The 17,358-nt window shown below is 44.0% G+C and overlaps 5 protein-coding genes across 5 annotated transcripts; 4 read left to right on the plus strand and 1 right to left on the minus strand.

Annotated features, from left to right (window-relative positions):
* Positions 1 to 568: 568 nt before the first annotated feature.
* BDB00DRAFT_882102 (aspartic peptidase domain-containing protein) lies at positions 569 to 3,738 on the minus strand (the record flags this gene model as incomplete). Its single annotated transcript, XM_053128124.1, has 5 exons — positions 569 to 616; positions 842 to 867; positions 1,931 to 3,045; positions 3,174 to 3,325; positions 3,691 to 3,738. The coding sequence occupies 5 exons, from the start codon at positions 3,736 to 3,738 to the stop codon at positions 569 to 571; spliced, it is 1,389 nt and encodes a 462-aa protein (XP_052982534.1).
* Positions 3,739 to 5,130: 1,392 nt separating this feature from the next.
* Positions 5,131 to 6,030, plus strand: BDB00DRAFT_140099 (uncharacterized protein). Its single transcript, XM_053116221.1, has 3 exons — positions 5,131 to 5,565; positions 5,639 to 5,688; positions 5,758 to 6,030. Exons 1-3 carry the CDS (start codon positions 5,253 to 5,255, stop codon positions 5,857 to 5,859), a joined length of 465 nt encoding a protein of 154 aa, XP_052982535.1. The 5' UTR covers positions 5,131 to 5,252; the 3' UTR covers positions 5,860 to 6,030.
* Positions 6,031 to 6,490: 460 nt separating this feature from the next.
* On the plus strand, positions 6,491 to 7,290 carry BDB00DRAFT_140071 (uncharacterized protein). The gene has a single exon (XM_053116220.1). It carries the CDS (start codon positions 6,608 to 6,610, stop codon positions 7,109 to 7,111), a length of 504 nt encoding a protein of 167 aa, XP_052982536.1. The 5' UTR covers positions 6,491 to 6,607; the 3' UTR covers positions 7,112 to 7,290.
* A 1,490-nt stretch (positions 7,291 to 8,780) lies between these two features.
* On the plus strand, positions 8,781 to 10,099 carry BDB00DRAFT_758602 (uncharacterized protein; the record flags this gene model as incomplete). The annotated part of the gene is made up of 3 exons (XM_053119068.1): positions 8,781 to 8,909; positions 9,006 to 9,902; positions 9,974 to 10,099. 3 exons carry the CDS (start codon positions 8,781 to 8,783, stop codon positions 10,097 to 10,099), a joined length of 1,152 nt encoding a protein of 383 aa, XP_052982537.1.
* Positions 10,100 to 15,188: 5,089 nt separating this feature from the next.
* On the plus strand, positions 15,189 to 15,797 carry BDB00DRAFT_869571 (uncharacterized protein; the record flags this gene model as incomplete). The annotated part of the gene is made up of 4 exons (XM_053126617.1): positions 15,189 to 15,213; positions 15,325 to 15,401; positions 15,492 to 15,576; positions 15,658 to 15,797. The coding sequence occupies 4 exons, from the start codon at positions 15,189 to 15,191 to the stop codon at positions 15,795 to 15,797; spliced, it is 327 nt and encodes a 108-aa protein (XP_052982538.1).
* Between the last annotated feature and the right edge of the window lie 1,561 nt (positions 15,798 to 17,358).

Genomic DNA, 17,358 nt, shown 5'->3' on the forward strand with positions numbered 1-17,358 from the left:
GCAGACTAATAGCTACAGCAAGCAGTATAGTCAAAATAAATTCCAAGTTTTGTTTGAAGTAAACACCACTGCGAGAGTCATTACACTATGTGCTATGATGATTTCTACTTTAGCGCTGTTTTTGACGCACACGCCGCGGTGAATCATCTAAAAGTCCGAATATCCGTTTGCTGGCAATCCTTGCTGTTTGTGGCCTTCCCGGCATCTAAAAACGGCCTATCAAGACACGAGAAGGTCATAAAAGACACGATAGGAGGATTAAGTACACAATGTAGTTTTTATTGAAGGCGTTTTCCCCTCGCAGTTGTTAGTGAGGAACAAAAGAAAGTGTATACAGCTGGAGGGGCTATAAGATAAAATTGCGACTTGATGACGAGGATGATCTTTATATTGGTGTACAGGATAGTTGCTAGATGAGTTGACAGCAGCAGCAAATCCAAATTCATACTTAGCCATATCAAACACCAAATACATGCATCGTAAAACGGAATATTATGCCCGACGAGCTGAGAGAGGTTGTGCTGCTACCTTCCCAAGACCCACACCAAACATGCAGGATTGAGCATCTTTAAATGAGTCCGAAGCCAATGGAATGATAAGACCGCGCATAGAAGCGCTTATCCATATTGGGTGTGGTTCATGTGGTGGTGCAAAGCCAAATTCCAATCGTTGCGCAGTCGACAATGAATGTTCCCGACGAGGCATCTAAAATCTTGTCCGGCCATGACGAGGACAACGCATTCGGCCAATACCTGGTCCATATAGGTCAGTGTGGTTCCATAATCAATACTCACAACGCACAGCCGTTCTCCAACGTCGAACAGTTCATTCAATACAATACGCTGCTGTTGCTAATACTGCTGTCCCCTCGATTACTGCCATTATAGCTATCACCTAGAACGCGGACCAACTGGCCATATATCGCCCAGTAGGCATAGATTTCGGTTTCTGAGTTGCTACTGAGTCGAGCGACTGGAATTTACAGTAAATCACCTTTGTACTTGGTCGCATCAGTACAACCAAGTATTACTTCACCAGCCCAGTCACCACATTTTCTACAAAAAGGTATGATGGAAAAAGAAGTAGAAAAAAAGAAAAGATCGACTCTCCTTCTTACACTCCCTTAAGAATGTTAGGTTGGCTCAGTAAAATCCGACAGGCTCACTTTGTTAATGAGAATGATGGTATCATAACAATGTCCAATTGATAAAGTAGCATAATTTCTCTTTTTTGTTATGTCATTTTTATATTATCGTGCTCTGTTTCACTGTTGTATGGTTACTTGCTTGATATAAAGTAAAATAGGTGTAAAGAGTCGACAGAAACGAAGCGATGCATGATATGAACTGCAGTTAATGGTTTTACTTTAGATTTTAGTGAGTTCCCTGACTGACCATTCACAAGTACTCGTTCTTTTGTTGTTGTTGTTGAAGTAAACCCACTGCATATATTACCGTCATACCGAGTATTTGCCGATCTATCCTTGGCAGAAAGGGAAAGAAAGAAACGTATCATTCACTCATGCAAATAGAAGCATTTTCTACGACGCAGCAGGCGAGGGTCATTATATAATCGTTATATGCATGTGTGTATAAAGTACATGTAGGATCTTGCTGTTACTGGTTGGCTATCTACTTGTATAACTGTGTGGTGTGTATCGTCGTAGGTCATGGCAGAGGATGGGGTGGTTGGTGATCAGCGGGTTCAAGTATACAAGGTCAACAATGTCAACCGAAATGCTTTGAGTATGTGCGTGTGTAATGTATGGGAAGATGTGAAGTAAGGGGAGGAGATACGATTGTGTACAGTGAGTTTATGCTTTCTTTTCTAACATTTCACATGGGAGATGCAAGAACACCAGCGACAGCAGCCACGACAGCAAGCAGCATAGGAGTGGTTATCGGCAACACAACCGAAGCCGGCGACGAACCCACGCCGTTGACACTACCCGCAACATTATTTGCCGCTGCAAAGCCGATTCTGTTCTCCTTCATGTCAAACACCAAATAGGCGCTGCGGAGCACCGAGTCACCAATCAGGAACATGGACGAGCTGCTGCTGCCGACTGGAGCAATGCCCAGCATACAGGCTGTAGCGGTCTCGACGGTCAGTGCGTCGAGAGGGATCAAAAGCTCTGAGACAGGAACAGATAAAACGACTGGATCGTTGCTTTTTTCATTGGACGTCGACATTTGCAATTGCAGTGTAGCTCCCGAATCTGCAGCGCTGCACGGGGCCAAAAATATTTGCGATTGTTGGTCCAGCTTGTAATTGCCTTCGCCAACCAATCCTGCTGCGACTTGGGCGGCCACGTTGTCTGGGAAATACGTCAGCGTAGTGCCCGTATCAATGATGAATGGCACTGCGGATGAGCCGAAAGTCATGTTGCTGACTTGGGACGATTGTGAGTTGCCGATGCCGATGCCCTGGCCATACACCATCCAGTAATAATATGCGTCGCTGGAGCTGCCTAAAAGCGAGTCTAGTGGATTGTTTGACGTGGCCAACTGCGCTACAGGCAAGTAGGTGATCTGGCCTGTGTATTTAGAGTCGTCGGTACCGCCAAAGATGACTTCACCCACCCAGCCTTCTTGGTCGGCATTGTTCATGTACACCGAAAAGACAGGGTTTTGGATCAGGTTCTGCTCCATCAGATTGAACACGAATGGATTGTATGCAGGTTCGCCTGCACTCGTGGCTGCTGTCAGTTTAGGATAGCCCAAGCCTAGGATGCCGTTACCGACCGGGCTGTCGCTTGACTGCGTTGCATTGTTGGCAGGCGTATCAGTTCCACTTCCACCCAGAGTGGTTGGGTTTGTGAGGATATCAGCTGTTGTCGACGCCAGGCCAAACTGTTGATTCTGGACGGAAACGCCTGCGACAGTGACGGTATCGTAAACATAGGTGCCATTTACCGAGCCGATGCCGTAAGTGATGCCGAATGCCTCGGTTGATGAATTGAAGGTGGATGACTTTGATGAATCGAATCGGGTATACGGACATTCGCTCGTCGGACAATCGGTGGAAGGAACCCAAAGATCGGCACTAAAAGCAGCATGTGTTGTTAATATTATCAATAATTCTCTCTCTTCCAGCGGAGTGATCAGAATGCTAAAGATAATTAGGGGTTGTCTGCCCAAATTAACGAGCTTTATTGGTGAGCTCTTTCTTACCTTCCCGTGTCGAGCGTTACTGTAAAGTTCTGTGCAGGCGAGCCAACGCCTACCTCAACGAGGTACTGCGAGCCACCATCGTTGTAGAGATTGGTTTGGAAGGGGTCACGCTTTTCAAAGGATTTCCGTCGAGCATTGTGCACGTCGAGACCCTTTGCCGACCGTCGAAGTGGAAGACGAATGACAGAGTCTGAGGCACCACAAACAAATGCTGTGGATAGCAGCAGCAACGCAGATGTGGCAACACGCATTGTATGGTTTATTGAGCAAGACACAAGGAGGATGGAAAGGTTAAAGAAGGAGAAAGAGAGAGGAAAGAAGAAGAAGTGTTGAAGGGCCAGATTTGCTAAAATGCTGGCCGACCTGTTTATGGCTTACTTTTCGTCATGCCTTGTGCAACCTTGTTTTGCAGAAATTTATTTCGTTAGCTCTCTCTCTCTCTCTCTCGTATGAGAGAAAACCTTGGCAAAAAGAATACATCTTGGATTATTTTGTAACATGGCTTTCCTCCTTCTACTGCTCGTTTTGCTGACTGCTCCCGTGTCATTTGAGTGTGTACGAGCATAAATAAAAACTGTGTTGGCCAATGCCAAGAGCTCAGTGTCAGCTCCGATTTAGAAACAAAGTGTCATACACGTCGTCGCATGCTGTTGCTGCTTCTAAAAGGACACTCACTGCCGCCTGCTGATACCCTATATGTCATGGATACATTACCAGAAAAGGCGCGCGGGAAAACATTGTGCAGTCCAAATGCAGTCAAATACACTTTATTTAGAATTATAATCGCCGCTGCTTTCTGATTATACATAATGTAAGAGCTGCAACGGTCTTCTCCTTCAGTCATTGGTCTAATGTGCGCGTTCCCCTTCACTACGTTAAACAATAACGATAAGGTTACGTTGGTAAATAACAATAAATATGCAGGCGAATACTTAGCGCACATTATACTGCATAACAGAACCACCATACTGTACATGCACTATGCTGTATCACACATATAGAGAAAATCATATAATAGTAAAACCAAAGTGTTGGATCACTTTATATCTACTTATTATGCAATTTGGTGCTATGGATGTCGTAATGCTTCTGTCTCACATCATGTTGTTTCGGCGTCCATCGGCGTTTTCGGCCATTCGGAAATGAAGAAGGCGGGAACATCTATTAAGCGCGTTATAACAATATGCACCTTCTCTTTGAGCAACTTTGACGAACAACTTCTTTTCTTATGAAGTTCTGAGATGTTCGTCTATGCTAAAAAGGAGGATTTGTGTAGTAGCGACTGATTTGGGCTACATGTTATTACCTACATGACAGATGCCACCTGGTGCCATGAAAGTTTAAAAGTAGCCGAGTGTTTGGCAGTAAGGCACAAGCAACAGTGTAGTAAAAGTTGAAGACTCTGAGAGCATTTCGAACGTGATTATTATTACTGCATTACTGTATTACTGTATCACCCGTTTTCGTCTTTTATACCAAGGAGCATAATAAGAGATTTCTCGTAGGCTCCTTTGTTTTCATGTTAACATAATTTGGCAATGGCAAAATACGGAATACGTAAACCGATGTGATGTTATGTTTTGGAACGATTTAAGGATAGCCTTGTGTAGCAAAAACAAACACCTAGACCAGCTCTACTTCACAGGAGCACATGAGCACTTTTATTCATGCATGAGGAGACGCATTTTGCTCTAAGAACGTGAAAAAGGAAAGGATTATTTTTTTAATATGTAGTTAAATTATATTATTACTACTATCTTCTGTGCAGTTTCAGGGACTACAGAGTACAATTGTTGAAGCAAAAGCAGTAAATGAAGAACAAATGAGAGACACATAACAAAGGATATCACTTAGTACCCATTTCTCTTAACCAACACTACTCAAGATGCGCGGCAATCATTTTCGCACACTTGGGAAGGTATTTGCCATCGCGCAGTGTGGCGAATCTGGCGTTAGAACCGCTGAAACATCGCGCAGACAAGAGAATAAACAATTCACCCGTGAAAAGATACGCCAAGTTTTTGCAGCTCATATTTCTGTACTCACCAAACTTTGTAAAAGCAACAACATATAGGGAGTATGCACAACAAGAGTCTCAAAGGGAGAATCCAGGCGAGATATTTACGAGTTTGCCTCATGAAGTATTTACCTGCATTCTCTCTCAGTTATCATTGCGTGACCCCATACGGTGCTGTCGTGTTTTGCAAAACCTGGCGAACATTCCTCTTGTCATCTTCCATAATGTGGCGCAATATAACAGGATGCAACATCACTTGCGATCTCGCTCTGTACGAAATCAACGGAAAATATGTTCGTGAGGTCGATATGCCAGGACAGGATCACGATGCCGCAAATCTTCTTGTTCATTGGGGCTGTTCAAAGATTTATACAAGTATAGTATTCTTTTTCTTTGGTGTACACGCATAAACTTACGATGCATTATAGCTGTCGCATTGTATACTTAGTGGTAGATTGTCGTATCTTGATCTTTCGTATCTTATTCTTTTCTGTTCCAGTAAGAAACGCATACCGCCATGAGTATTTCGAAGATCTACTTTAGTTGACACACTAACAAGCTTGGAAGTTAGCGACGATCGGGACGCCGATGAATTTTTCAATTACTTGCCCATACCTCACACGACTTCGTATTCCGGGATGCATCGCCCTCAAACGATTAGCAAATTAGCTACCAACAGCTCAGCTACCGCAGCAATGAAACGGATCGTGCATTTGGAAGCGTCATTTCCGTAAATGGATCAAGACACACTCAAGCGGCTGCTCACGTTTTTCCCCCATTTATGGCACCTTTATTTGATGGGACACTTCCAAGGGAGCGGACTATTGGGCTGAATTAACGACAAAGCTCCATCGATACAAACTATTCGACTGGGTGGAAACAGCGATGTATGTCTGCAGCTTCATATAATAGCACGACGACGAATCATAAAGCATTGGCATATGACTACGGATGTATCGATCAAGAGGCAGGCGTAGATCCATTTTTGAAAAACCACAAGGCGCTTAAGAATGCCTTTCATGCAAGGATTGCTTTTGCTTAGGGTGGGACTCAGTATGGTCAACCGGTTTTTGGATGCTGGTGTCGCGCAGCATCTTCGGTCGCTGATTATTCGCAGCTGCCGGATACCATTACTTGATGGCGACGAGGATGAACAACCCAGCTTAAATATTGATCCACTTTAGGTATCCCTTGCTTGGAGTAGCTCATCCTTGAACAGGTTGCTTCAAATTCAAAGTTGACTACAACAAGATCAACAGCCGCTTCTTCAACTACTACTACCACCGCCACTGCTGCTTCATTATCACCCCGCAACGACAAAGAATCTAATTCTTCTTGCTCACTCAAAACCGTCTAGTTTTCCGGATGCCGTGGACTCGCAGAAGCTAGTTACACTTATCAACAACCGATTCTCCACATGGATGGATACCGTATTTTCGACGGGCTATATGATTTATCAGATCTTGTACTGGGTGCTCTTTCGGAAAACGTGCAAGTTTTGTGCCGCTTAAGATTACGCCGTAGCAACCTGGATGATAAAACGGTCAAAAACATAATCGACTCTTGGTCCCGGAAGAAACTTGATACCCTAAATATCAGTGGGCTGAACCGAGTGAACGTCGCCGAGAGGTCTTACTACATACGTACGCACGTCAAAAGCTCTCTGATACTTGTGTGGAAATTGCCCTTTTCTTATGAGCCATTTTCCCATAACAGCGAATTTTTATCAAACACGGTTGAACGCTCACAATTAATGTGTATCTTCATCAAATTGGTATGTAGTATCTTGAATTGTGGTCGGCTTCCGCCAGAATATGATAGGGAAAAAAGATGTGTCTTTTGGCTTACCCTACATGGATACATATACACCCTTGTTTACTTGTGGACCAATGCTTTATTTCGTCCGCCTCCTGAGCAGTAACAATGCTGCTATATGTCTAGGTGGAATGTACACATTATACGCGTAGATTTAATCATATTAACTGCATAATATTGATGCCATTTATTCCTAACAAGCCTTACTTTAGTGTCAACAATAACATCTTGTCATGTTTAATCGGTACAGTTTCCCGACTACCAAGAAACAATTTGCACAGAGTTGCTGCTGACCGTGCGGATAAATTTTAGTGAAAACGCGACTAATACCTGCATTTTGTAAAACTCGTCCTTATTCCCTCCTCCATTTCCTATTTCCTAATAATCCTTCATTACGGACGATATGACGCACCATTCTCTTTGATAAATTACTACTGAATATCACAATCTCCAATGTACGTAGTATGATGTGTCAGCTCTCTTTTTCATTCTCCCTCAACCTTATTATATCAGTAGCCGCTTCATCAGCGCTATGTCATCATCCAAGCCATCTGGTCGGCACACTGGTAATTTGTCTTAAAAATATATCCATATGTCAACCTTTTTATTAGTTCCTTCAACGAACCTTGAAAGTATTTATATAGTCCCCTCCGTAGCTTCCTTTTCCAAAACATGGGCGCTGTAATCACATATAAAGAAACAAAGACAAGTAGTTGTACACTTGTCCTATTGTTCTCTGTCGCCGCTAATCCCATTGGCTATACCATACATCAATGGCATGACTTAGGCTAGCAATTAGCAGTAAAATGATATTAGTGTTGTACAGTGTTAAATTGGACATGTCCTTAACTGACAAGCATACCTTTTCTTTTTTAAACAGCATAACTGCCGTCTTTTCTCCTCAAATACATGACGATGCAATCACTCTCTTATTTGCGCACAATGAAAGCGAGCTTACGCAACGAAGAAGGATACAGTATTACGTCGCTTGCAAGATCCTAGCCTCTTCTTCCAAAGCTGGTAAAACTTATCCATGGCCAGGCTCGTACGCTGGCAAGACAAATATGAAGCAAAGACTTAATTTTATCAACACGAACCAACATGATAGGAAAACAGTGTAGCCTCTACTCGGCTCGTCTATGTAGTAGGCGCGGGTATCTACTACGTTGGGAACAGCGTGATATCGTCGGGCACACTTTAAACATCAGAATCAAACTTACAGCAGTGGCGACATGTAGTATATATGCTTTACTTTCCAAGTTCAAGAATGCAGGCAATGATAATAGTAAGAGCTGATCGCTGATTTGGTGCTTTTTTTAAAAAAAGTGAAGAGACTCTGCCCAAATCAGGCTCATCTTGCTACTGTTGTGTTGTATACATTTAAGTAGTAGTTATCAACAAATATAGATATAAGAATCAACAAAGTATAAAGGATTTTTTCTCCCCAGAAGCATGAGGTAGCCACAAGATCTGCAATTGAGTAGATACAAGTTTTCTGAAAATGTTGCTTTCTGCATAATCCTACCTTCGGTGTTTTTTTTACACAGGCACGATCGGGGAGAGTTGAACCGACCAATGTGCCTAAAATGGATTTTCTCGTCGGTTAAACTTTACCCTTGAGATCTGATTCGCGCGCAAACTCGGTCTGGAATGGTTTGACAAAAATGAAATCAAGATCCGTCATGAAGGCTATATATAAAGAGGACACTGTTACTAAAACCTTTGTTTTACGTTACTCTCTATCTGATACTTTGATTGCTGCCAAGATTAATATCATGTCTTCTACTGCGGCTACGCATAATATTGTTATTGTTGGCGGTGGTTATGCCGGGGTCCGCCTAGCACAAGCACTCGAAAAACGGTTTTCTGGTAACGACGAATACCGGGTTTTACTCATTGACAAGGTACAATCAATAAAAGAAGGAAGCTTGGCAGAAATCAAGTAGCCATTACATGAATACATGGTGGAGAAAATCATTTAAATCTGTTTGATTTTCTAGAAATCCTACTTTTACCACATCATCGCTGGTCCTCGTGCTGCTGTAGAACACATCAACAACGTCATCCCTTACACGCATACATTCAAGGACCAGGAAAAAAACCTTGTGGTACAAGCGATGGTCGTGCGCCTTGAAAAAGACAAGCTGTATCTTGATAAACGATTCGAAGGATCCACTGAATTACAGTTTGCTTATACAGTACTTGCTACCGGTATCCGTTACCCTACACCATCCATGCTTCGAGCACTCAACATCGACGACGCTGCACAAGAACAACGTGAAATTCAAAATCTAGTCAAAGAAGCCCATTCGATTCTGATCATCGGTGGCGGGCCTACGGGTGTCGAAGTAGCAGGTGAAATCCGGGAAAAATACAGTGACAAGAAAATCATATTGGCGCATGATCAAAAGCAGCTATTGAACGATGATATTCCCGCCTGGTCGCGCACACAAATGTTACACAAAGTTAAAAAGAACAATATAGAGGTCCTATTGGACGATCCGGTCATACTGCCTGCTGCTACATCTATCGAACAGACAATCTATAAGCCTGAAGAGCCGCTTACGACCCGTAAAGGTACTCGATTACAAGTGGATCTAGTCATGTTGATGTTTGGTATGCGCGCAGAAACAGGATGGCTTGAGGACACATTGCCTTTGGCATCCAATGGCGGATTCATCAAGGTCAAGCCTACATTACAAGTGGATGCGCCCGGGTTCGACAATGTTTATGCTGCTGGCGATGTGGCGGATATTGATGAATACAAGCTGGCTGGAAGGAGTATGGGTCACACCCGTGTTATTTGTGCAAACATTATGAATTCAACAAAGGGCAAAGAACCATCCAGGACATACAAGGCGAACAACAAATTTTTAATGGGAATCACATTCGGCAAAGTATGCTTTGATTCATTGTCTGCTAATGTTCAATAAGCACTGACGAAAGACTGCTTTGACACTTCTTCTAGAAACAAGGATTTGTCTTTACACCATTCGGGTCATTGGGTGACTGGGCGATTTCTTTTGCCAAAGGCAAAAAGTTATCGACTAAACGTTTTTGGGGAATGCTAAATTTGACCGAGCCTTCCAAGTAAGCTCTGTTTTTTCTTTTTGTGCCTATGTGGAGTCATACTGAATAAGAAAAAAAGAGAGATCTCACTGACATTCAGGCTGTAATGTTCATAGTCCAAACGACGAACAATCATCCAAGAATGGGCCTTCTTCTGTTGCCATAACTACCGTGACCCTAGCAGTCGCCGCTATAGCCGTTTATTATACCTCTACATCGAATCGGCACTACTTCTTCTCTGCTTACCAATACTTATTATCCCTTACTTCGCCACCATCATCATAATCTTAAAGTTTTTTTTAAAAAAGCATGTTTCTTTACATTGAAATGATACCACTACTACTTTAATCAATAGCATATCTATTTGCATACATTCTAGTATAATGCAAAGTCAAGGCATTGGTGAGCATTTTATACTTGGTGAAGGAAACCTTTGCTAAATCCTTTGATTTATTCCTTTGCAAAATCTACCTTCTTGGTGCTTTATCATCCAGATAAACAAATCCAATTCACCAGGCGTCACACCTTTCTTTGTATGACGTGCACTAATACAAAACTACATCATATCCATTTCGAGCTACCTAATAACATAGGAGGCTAGCTAGTATATAAAAGATACTTGTATTTACTGACTTACCTTCAGTTGCGTTGGTATAGGTACTATCGTTAAGCAGTGTACACCTTTAACCTTCTATGGTGCAAGACAGCTATAACCGTACTTTTCCCAAAAAACGGCCAAATTTCTTTATTTTAAACACCGAAAAATACTAGAAATAAGGGGATGCCGGCCTCCGAGCACACTGTCTCCGACGCCACCTTACTATGCCTTCGTGGCCTTCATCTCAACAACCTCTATCATACAACCGCTCAGATTCTTTCAGGTATTCTAGTTGGAGTGTGGCGAGCCCATTGGCTTTATATTTTCTTCTATCCCATTCCACCCTCAATCTGTCATCGGCTCTACCCACAAATTACGCATCACCTTCCGTCAGGAAGAAGCTCTTTTTCCTCATCAACCCCCATAATTTCCCTTTTATGCCTATGCCCTACTTATTTCACACATGAAAAAACTCTCCAGATATCTCCAGATTTTGAGACACACTAGTATGCACCATAAATCACGGAAACATTATACTCGGATGATCCAGTTTATGTAAAACAACATCTGTACAGCAATGAACGCCTATGACCCGAATGGGTGGCGTGATATGATGTCGTTTGTAAGCTCTTGATGATTATTTACGGCTGATGATGCACTTGGAATGGTTGTCTTGTTACTAGTTATATTGCTGAATTATAATCCAAAAAAGGAAAAGTATCAGGAAAGAAGGGGATGGGGGATGGGGGAGATAGCGGATAGTGTTATGCAAGTTGGTTGTTATCTTATCAGCAGGATGACTGGGCGTGTATTAGATTGGGATAGCGCAAAGGTCAGGCCAATGATCAAAGGGTCTCTGTACAGGGTTCGGGTCAATGTTGTTTATATTGAACATTAAATTGTTTGTTTGGGTTATGTTTGGAGTAAACATGTGCTGAACGCCGCAGCCAGCGTCTTCATGGGATCAGTGAGACATTGTAGAAAGTCTCGGCCATTGTTGTATCAACTGTCGTGGCGTGTGTAACGAAAATAAAAAACGCTCTCTTGTACGAGTATATGCGTACGGCAATTAACGATTGCTGATCCTCCAAGCCCGCAATGATGGATGTGGGCAGCTTAAAATAAATTGTCAAAGCCAGATATAGAGCAGCATGGCTGTTTTCAGCATAGTATGCGCGTCATCCTAGAGCTACTATTATCCATACAGGCTGCTTCTTCAGGTTGTTTGGTTTGCTCGTTTTAACATCCTTTTCTATGAGGCTTGCTTTATAACTACGCTGCATAAGAAAGCTGCTTATTGCCATGGCATTCAGTAGTCATGACAATCCATGTTCCTGAAAGCCGCTTGTTGCCAGGACAAGCATGTCAAAACACATTTTATTTTATTCGCGTCACCCATTTTGACCAATTCCGAGCGAAATGGCGGCTGCTCTTGCGAAGCGATTCGCAGCGCTTTTTTCACACAACCGCAACCAGCGCAATGGGCAGACTCGTAGCAACACGCACATACTCAACCCTTGTTTTTTCGAGGCTCTGAGGCCAAGTTACGATGTTTTTTGCGCAGGGTCTCCATTGTACTTTGCTGTCATGCTCGGCTTCTTCATGCGCAGACCTTCCGTGCTGGCCGTGAATAAAGTTGGGGGGTGGGGGGTTGGATGGGGGGATGGAACCAAAGTTGGGGGACGTCACTCGTCCAGGCGAAAACACTACACTGTATACGCTTATGGAGGTGTGGTTTTAGACTGCTTGTCGTCTTTAGTCTCGCATTGAGCTCGCTCCTCGGTGGTCAGCTTGGGCTCGCTCGGTGGTCAGCTTAACGAACGATAATCGTAAGCTGGCAAGTGTGGTGGATGCAGAGAAAGGGATTCTTTTCAAGAAAAACAGCGTCGATCGTATATCCTATCTGTCTCCTTTTCCCAGGGTGCGCGTGAAGTATGATACATGTGAAAAAAGCAAACCAGATTGGCTCGGAACGTATCCTCCGAACTAACTTTTTTTCCTTTCCATTTTTCTCGCGAACTGAACTACGTGATGTGCATTGGAATAATAATAAAACTTTTTTCCTTTCCATTATTTTCGCGAACTGAACTACGCGAACACAGAAAGTAAAAAAAAAAGATAAAAAACAGTGCCAAAGTGTGATAATGCGCGTTGTGATCGTGTTACTGTCGTCTGTCATTGTTGTGCGCTTTGTTGAGCACGGAGCTTATCTTTGCCTATTTTAGTTTTTTGTACGCAAAAAAAAAGATACAGGAAAGGAAAAAAAAAGCAAGCGTGCCTTCAGAATCTCATTGAGCCCAGACCAGCGTTCTTTTTGGAAATGAACTTTTGCCCATAAAAAGACACCCATTTTCCGCAGCGTGTTGCTTCCTCACTTTTTCTTTCTCTTTTCATTTTTCACTTTTTCACGATCACGTATGGTAAGTCCCTTTCTTTTTTTTGTGAGTGTCTGGGGAGGGAGTGGGGGCTAACGCGGGTTTTGTAGGTCGTGGGTGGGTGGGTGGGTGGGTGGTGGTGCTTGTTTTGTAGGCATGGGCGACGGAGGCGTAAGGTAGGTGGTTGAAGGTAAGTGGGTGTGTGGGTGGGTGGGTGGTGGTGCTTGTTTTGTAGGCATGGGCGACGGAGGCGTAAGGTAAGTGGGTGAAGGTAAGTGGGTGGGTGGGTGGGTGGGTGGTGGTGCTTGTTTTGTAGGCATGGGCGACGAAGGCGTAAGGTAAGTGGGTGAAGGTAAGTGGGTGAAGGTAAGTGGGTGTGTGGGTGGGTGGGTGGTGGTGCTTGTTTTGTAGGCATGGGCGACGGAGGCGTAAGGTAGGTGGTTGAAGGTAAGTGGGTGTGTGTGTGGGTGGTGGTGCTTGTTTTGTAGGCACGGGTGACGGAGGCGTAAGGTAAGTGGGTGAAGGTAAGTGGGTGAAGGTAAGTGGGTGTGTGGGTGGGTGGGTGGTGGTGCTTGTTTTGTAGGCATGGGCGACGGAGGCGTAAGGTAGGTGGTTGAAGGTAAGTGGGTGTGTGGGTGGGTAGGTGGTGGTGCTTGTTTTGTAGGCATGGGCGACGAAGGCGTAAGGTAGGTGGTTGAAGGTAAGTGTGTGTGTGGGTGGGTGGGTGGTGGTGCTTGTTTTGTAGGCATGGGCGACGGAGGCGTAAGGTAAGTGGGTGAAGGTAAGTGGGTGAAGGTAAGTGGGTGTGTGGGTGGGTGGGTGGTGGTGCTTGTTTTGTAGGCATGGGCGACGGAGGCGTAAGGTAGGTGGTTGAAGGTAAGTGGGTGTGTGGGTGGGTAGGTGGTGGTGCTTGTTTTGTAGGCATGGGCGACGAAGGCGTAAGGTAAGTGGGTGAAGGTAAGTGGGTGAAGGTAAGTGGGTGTGTGGGTGGGTGGGTGGTGGTGCTTGTTTTGTAGGCATGGGCGACGGAGGCGTAAGGTAAGTGGGTGAAGGTAAGTGGGTGAAGGTAAGTGGGTGTGTGGGTGGGTGGGTGGTGGTGCTTGTTTTGTAGGCATGGGCGACGGAGGCGTAAGGTAGGTGGTTGAAGGTAAGTGGGTGTGTGGGTGGGTAGGTGGTGGTGCTTGTTTTGTAGGCATGGGCGACGAAGGCGTAAGGTAAGTGGGTGAAGGTAAGTGGGTGTGTGGGTGGGTGGGTGGTGGTGCTTGTTTTGTAGGCATGGGCGACGGAGGCGTAAGGTAAGTGGGTGAAGGTAAGTGGGTGTGTGGGTGGGTAGGTGGTGGTGCTTGTTTTGTAGGCATGGGCGACGGAGGCGTAAGGTAGGTGGTTGGTGGTAAGTGGGTGTGTGGGTGGGTGGTGGTGCTTTTTTTTTTGTAGCTTCGCGATTGGTGAGAGCGGACTGGGCATCTCAATACCAATCGACCTTTGATGATCCACAAAAAAGCGACCAAGACAAGACCCTAGCTTTGTGGGGAGAGGGTTACGGGAGCAGATGTCGATGGACCTTCTCGTGGTTGCTCCTGTCAGTACCTGCTTAAGAGCAGGGAAGCTAACACATCGACACCCTATTATTGATTAGTAGTATCATGTATCAAATAAAAAATGTTTTTTTTTCTCTTCCCGTTCGCTAAACTTGCTTGTGCGTGTTTTATATCAATTTACTTATATTGCCACCAATATAAGAGCTGCCTCCCCCCCCACAATTCAAATTTCTTTTCAAAGTCAGAGAGTCGATGACGTTGGTGGAGCGCGCTATAAAGAAAATTTCAGGAGAAAGAACAGTGTCTCCTCTTAATTTTGGCCAATACAGCAGTATAAAAAGCACGACGATATTTGACTGATTGGAGCGAAAGCAATTACGGCACAGTATTAACACTTTGCTTATTTCTATGAATGGCCAAAAGTAGTGCAGTAAAGGGCAGTAGAATCGAGGGGCATTGCAACGAGTGAGTTTCTGTTCCTTTCTCTGTAGAGCTGCCAATTGCGACATGCCACAAGGTCTTTGACGATTTCACGTACAAACAATTGAAGAATGCACATTTTAATCCACATGGACCTTCAGCAGCAGATTTAGTAGCAGCATAATGGAAAAGAGAACAGTGCCTACAGGTACGTCGTATTGCAGAGGAGACAGTTGCAAACGCGGCTTTTTTTTTTTTTTGGCTTTGTCTGTTTTTTGACACAGCACAGCTAACAAGAACGCTACGCCATTTCGAATAGAATTGCCTGAACGATTGATGGAAGGATTGAGGGAAACGACTACTAATTGCAACGGCCTTGTTGAAGCAAGGATAAGGGTAATATTGACGGGTTTATATTGCTCACTTTTCGTGTGCTATTATGGCTTCTTTTGCGACCGCTGTTTGGCCATTACTATGCTACTACAGGGCTGCTCCATTCCACACACTGAGCGATTTCTACATGGCGTAATAACTGGGCAGAATGGGACCAACGCGATCAACAGCACAGCATGTAAAGTACGACTGTTTCAAGATGAGCAGCTGTGGGTGAAGTTGTTCTGCCTCCTCCACCAAACTCGTTGCTGATCTCTAGACTCCATTGTTACCACAACAAACATTCAACTGCCAATGACAAACGCCGTTGCCATTGCCGCTCATGACGCGACTCTAGTGGAAACTACTCCTGCGACTCAGGCTTGCCGTCAGTCTTTTCCTCGAAGCATCCACACCTAGTCATTATTTCACACAGAAGCTAAAAATCGCGGTTGGATGGAACATGGCATAATTATGGACGTAAGTCAAAGCACAGTACTGTGGAATACGGTTATAAATAGCAGAAGAGCTGGGTTATATGTTGGACTACTGGGTGAAACTGTATACGTATGATCGGGAGTATGATATCATGGTTGGTATGTGGAGAGAGAGTTTTACTTCAATAAAGTTGATGTTTTGTTTATGCCTATATGTTCTATGTGTTGCCATTATATAGAGTGTGTCCTATATCAAAAAGCGAGATATGTCTGCTCGTGTCACCATGATATAAAACGTCGTTTCCTCCTTTTCCCTTTATTCGGTGAGCTAAAGTTTTTATCCATATTTCTCCTGGCAAACTCGACAATCAGTGGCGGTTATAACGAACCATCGAACACGTCTTGACTGATTCTGTGGAACTAACTGGAAAAGCAATGGCTGTTACCCATTGTAATACAATTTGGGGGAAGATTTTCCCCCATTTTATTTGCTCCACTGACAATGTAGCACGGAAATGCATATTAAAAAAAACCGAGCTCAACTCCTGTTCAGTAACCCCACACACACACATAAAAGCAGAGGGGCGGGGGTGGGAAGAAACTTGTTTGTATTATGAGAACTGCCATATCTTCTTCAATATACCGTCTAAAGGGGATATAGAGTCACAATATGGGCCTTTTGGTTTCAACAAGCAAATAGCAGAAACGTTTAAAAGTAGTTTGTGGATAATCAGTGTCAAGATCTACAGCAAAAGTCTTTATGCAACAGCTCAAACTCCGGCATCATGACAGGATTGCCTAAATGGGTAAGCAAACCGCCTGTCTGGATTGGGGATGGACAATGGAATGACGCGGCATATGCTATTTTAGCAGATAAAAGAGCAGCGTGGTAAACCTTGAAATAATAAGAACGGTCGTAAACAGACGGTAGATTATATCTATTGCAGATGATCCATCAAGTCAGCTTTATTTTTTTATCATTGATGTGTAACACACAATCTTTGCGGATATAGCGTGCCACAAGCTTTAGCATTCATTCGAATGGAGCTTTCGCGCGAAAACTGACATGAACAAGAAGACAAGTTATCGTCGGGGCATCAAACAATGACCCCAGTCAGCTTCCTTCCCTTATCCTTTTTTTCCTCCATCTTGATGACCAGGCCCGCCTAGTAGACAGGCCCAAAGCAGACACGCAAGAATAACGACCGAGCCTCTCTACTCGTGCTTTACAGTACTGTAACTTATCGCTATGCTTCAAGAACATAATATCATTTCTTTCCGCGAGACTCGCCTCAGTGGTTAGCATGAAAATCGATTCCTTGCTATGGACCTAGTATGCTAAGGAAAAAAGAGAAAAACACCTGTCGATAAGGGTTTTTGTGGGGGAGGGTGTCGTCGGGGGGTGTGCTGCATAGACGAAGAAAGATGTGGGGTTATTCACAACTGGTGAGATACACGCACATAGCCCTAAAAAAATTAAAAAGTCTATTGTTATCAATGCTAGCAGCGGCGTGTTTTTTGGTTATTAGCGGATGTGTGGGGTG

The sequence above is a fragment of the Zychaea mexicana genome, assembly GCF_025766255.1.
Source record: "Zychaea mexicana strain RSA 1403 chromosome Unknown BDB00scaffold_15, whole genome shotgun sequence".
In the NCBI taxonomy this organism is placed as follows: Eukaryota; Fungi; Mucoromycota; class Mucoromycetes; order Mucorales; family Lichtheimiaceae; genus Zychaea; species Zychaea mexicana.

Coding starts and splice junctions, on each gene's coding strand:
- BDB00DRAFT_140071 (XM_053116220.1), top strand. CDS start 6,608: ATGGATGGATACCGTATTTTCGACGGGCTATATGATTTATCAGATCTT.
- BDB00DRAFT_140099 (XM_053116221.1), top strand. CDS start 5,253: ATGCACAACAAGAGTCTCAAAGGGAGAATCCAGGCGAGATATTTACGA. Junction 5,566..5,638: donor CTGTTCAAAGATTTATACAA/GTATAGTATTCT, acceptor TTGTATACTTAG/TGGTAGATTGTCGTATCTTG. Junction 5,689..5,757: donor TCTTATTCTTTTCTGTTCCA/GTAAGAAACGCA, acceptor CAAGCTTGGAAG/TTAGCGACGATCGGGACGCC.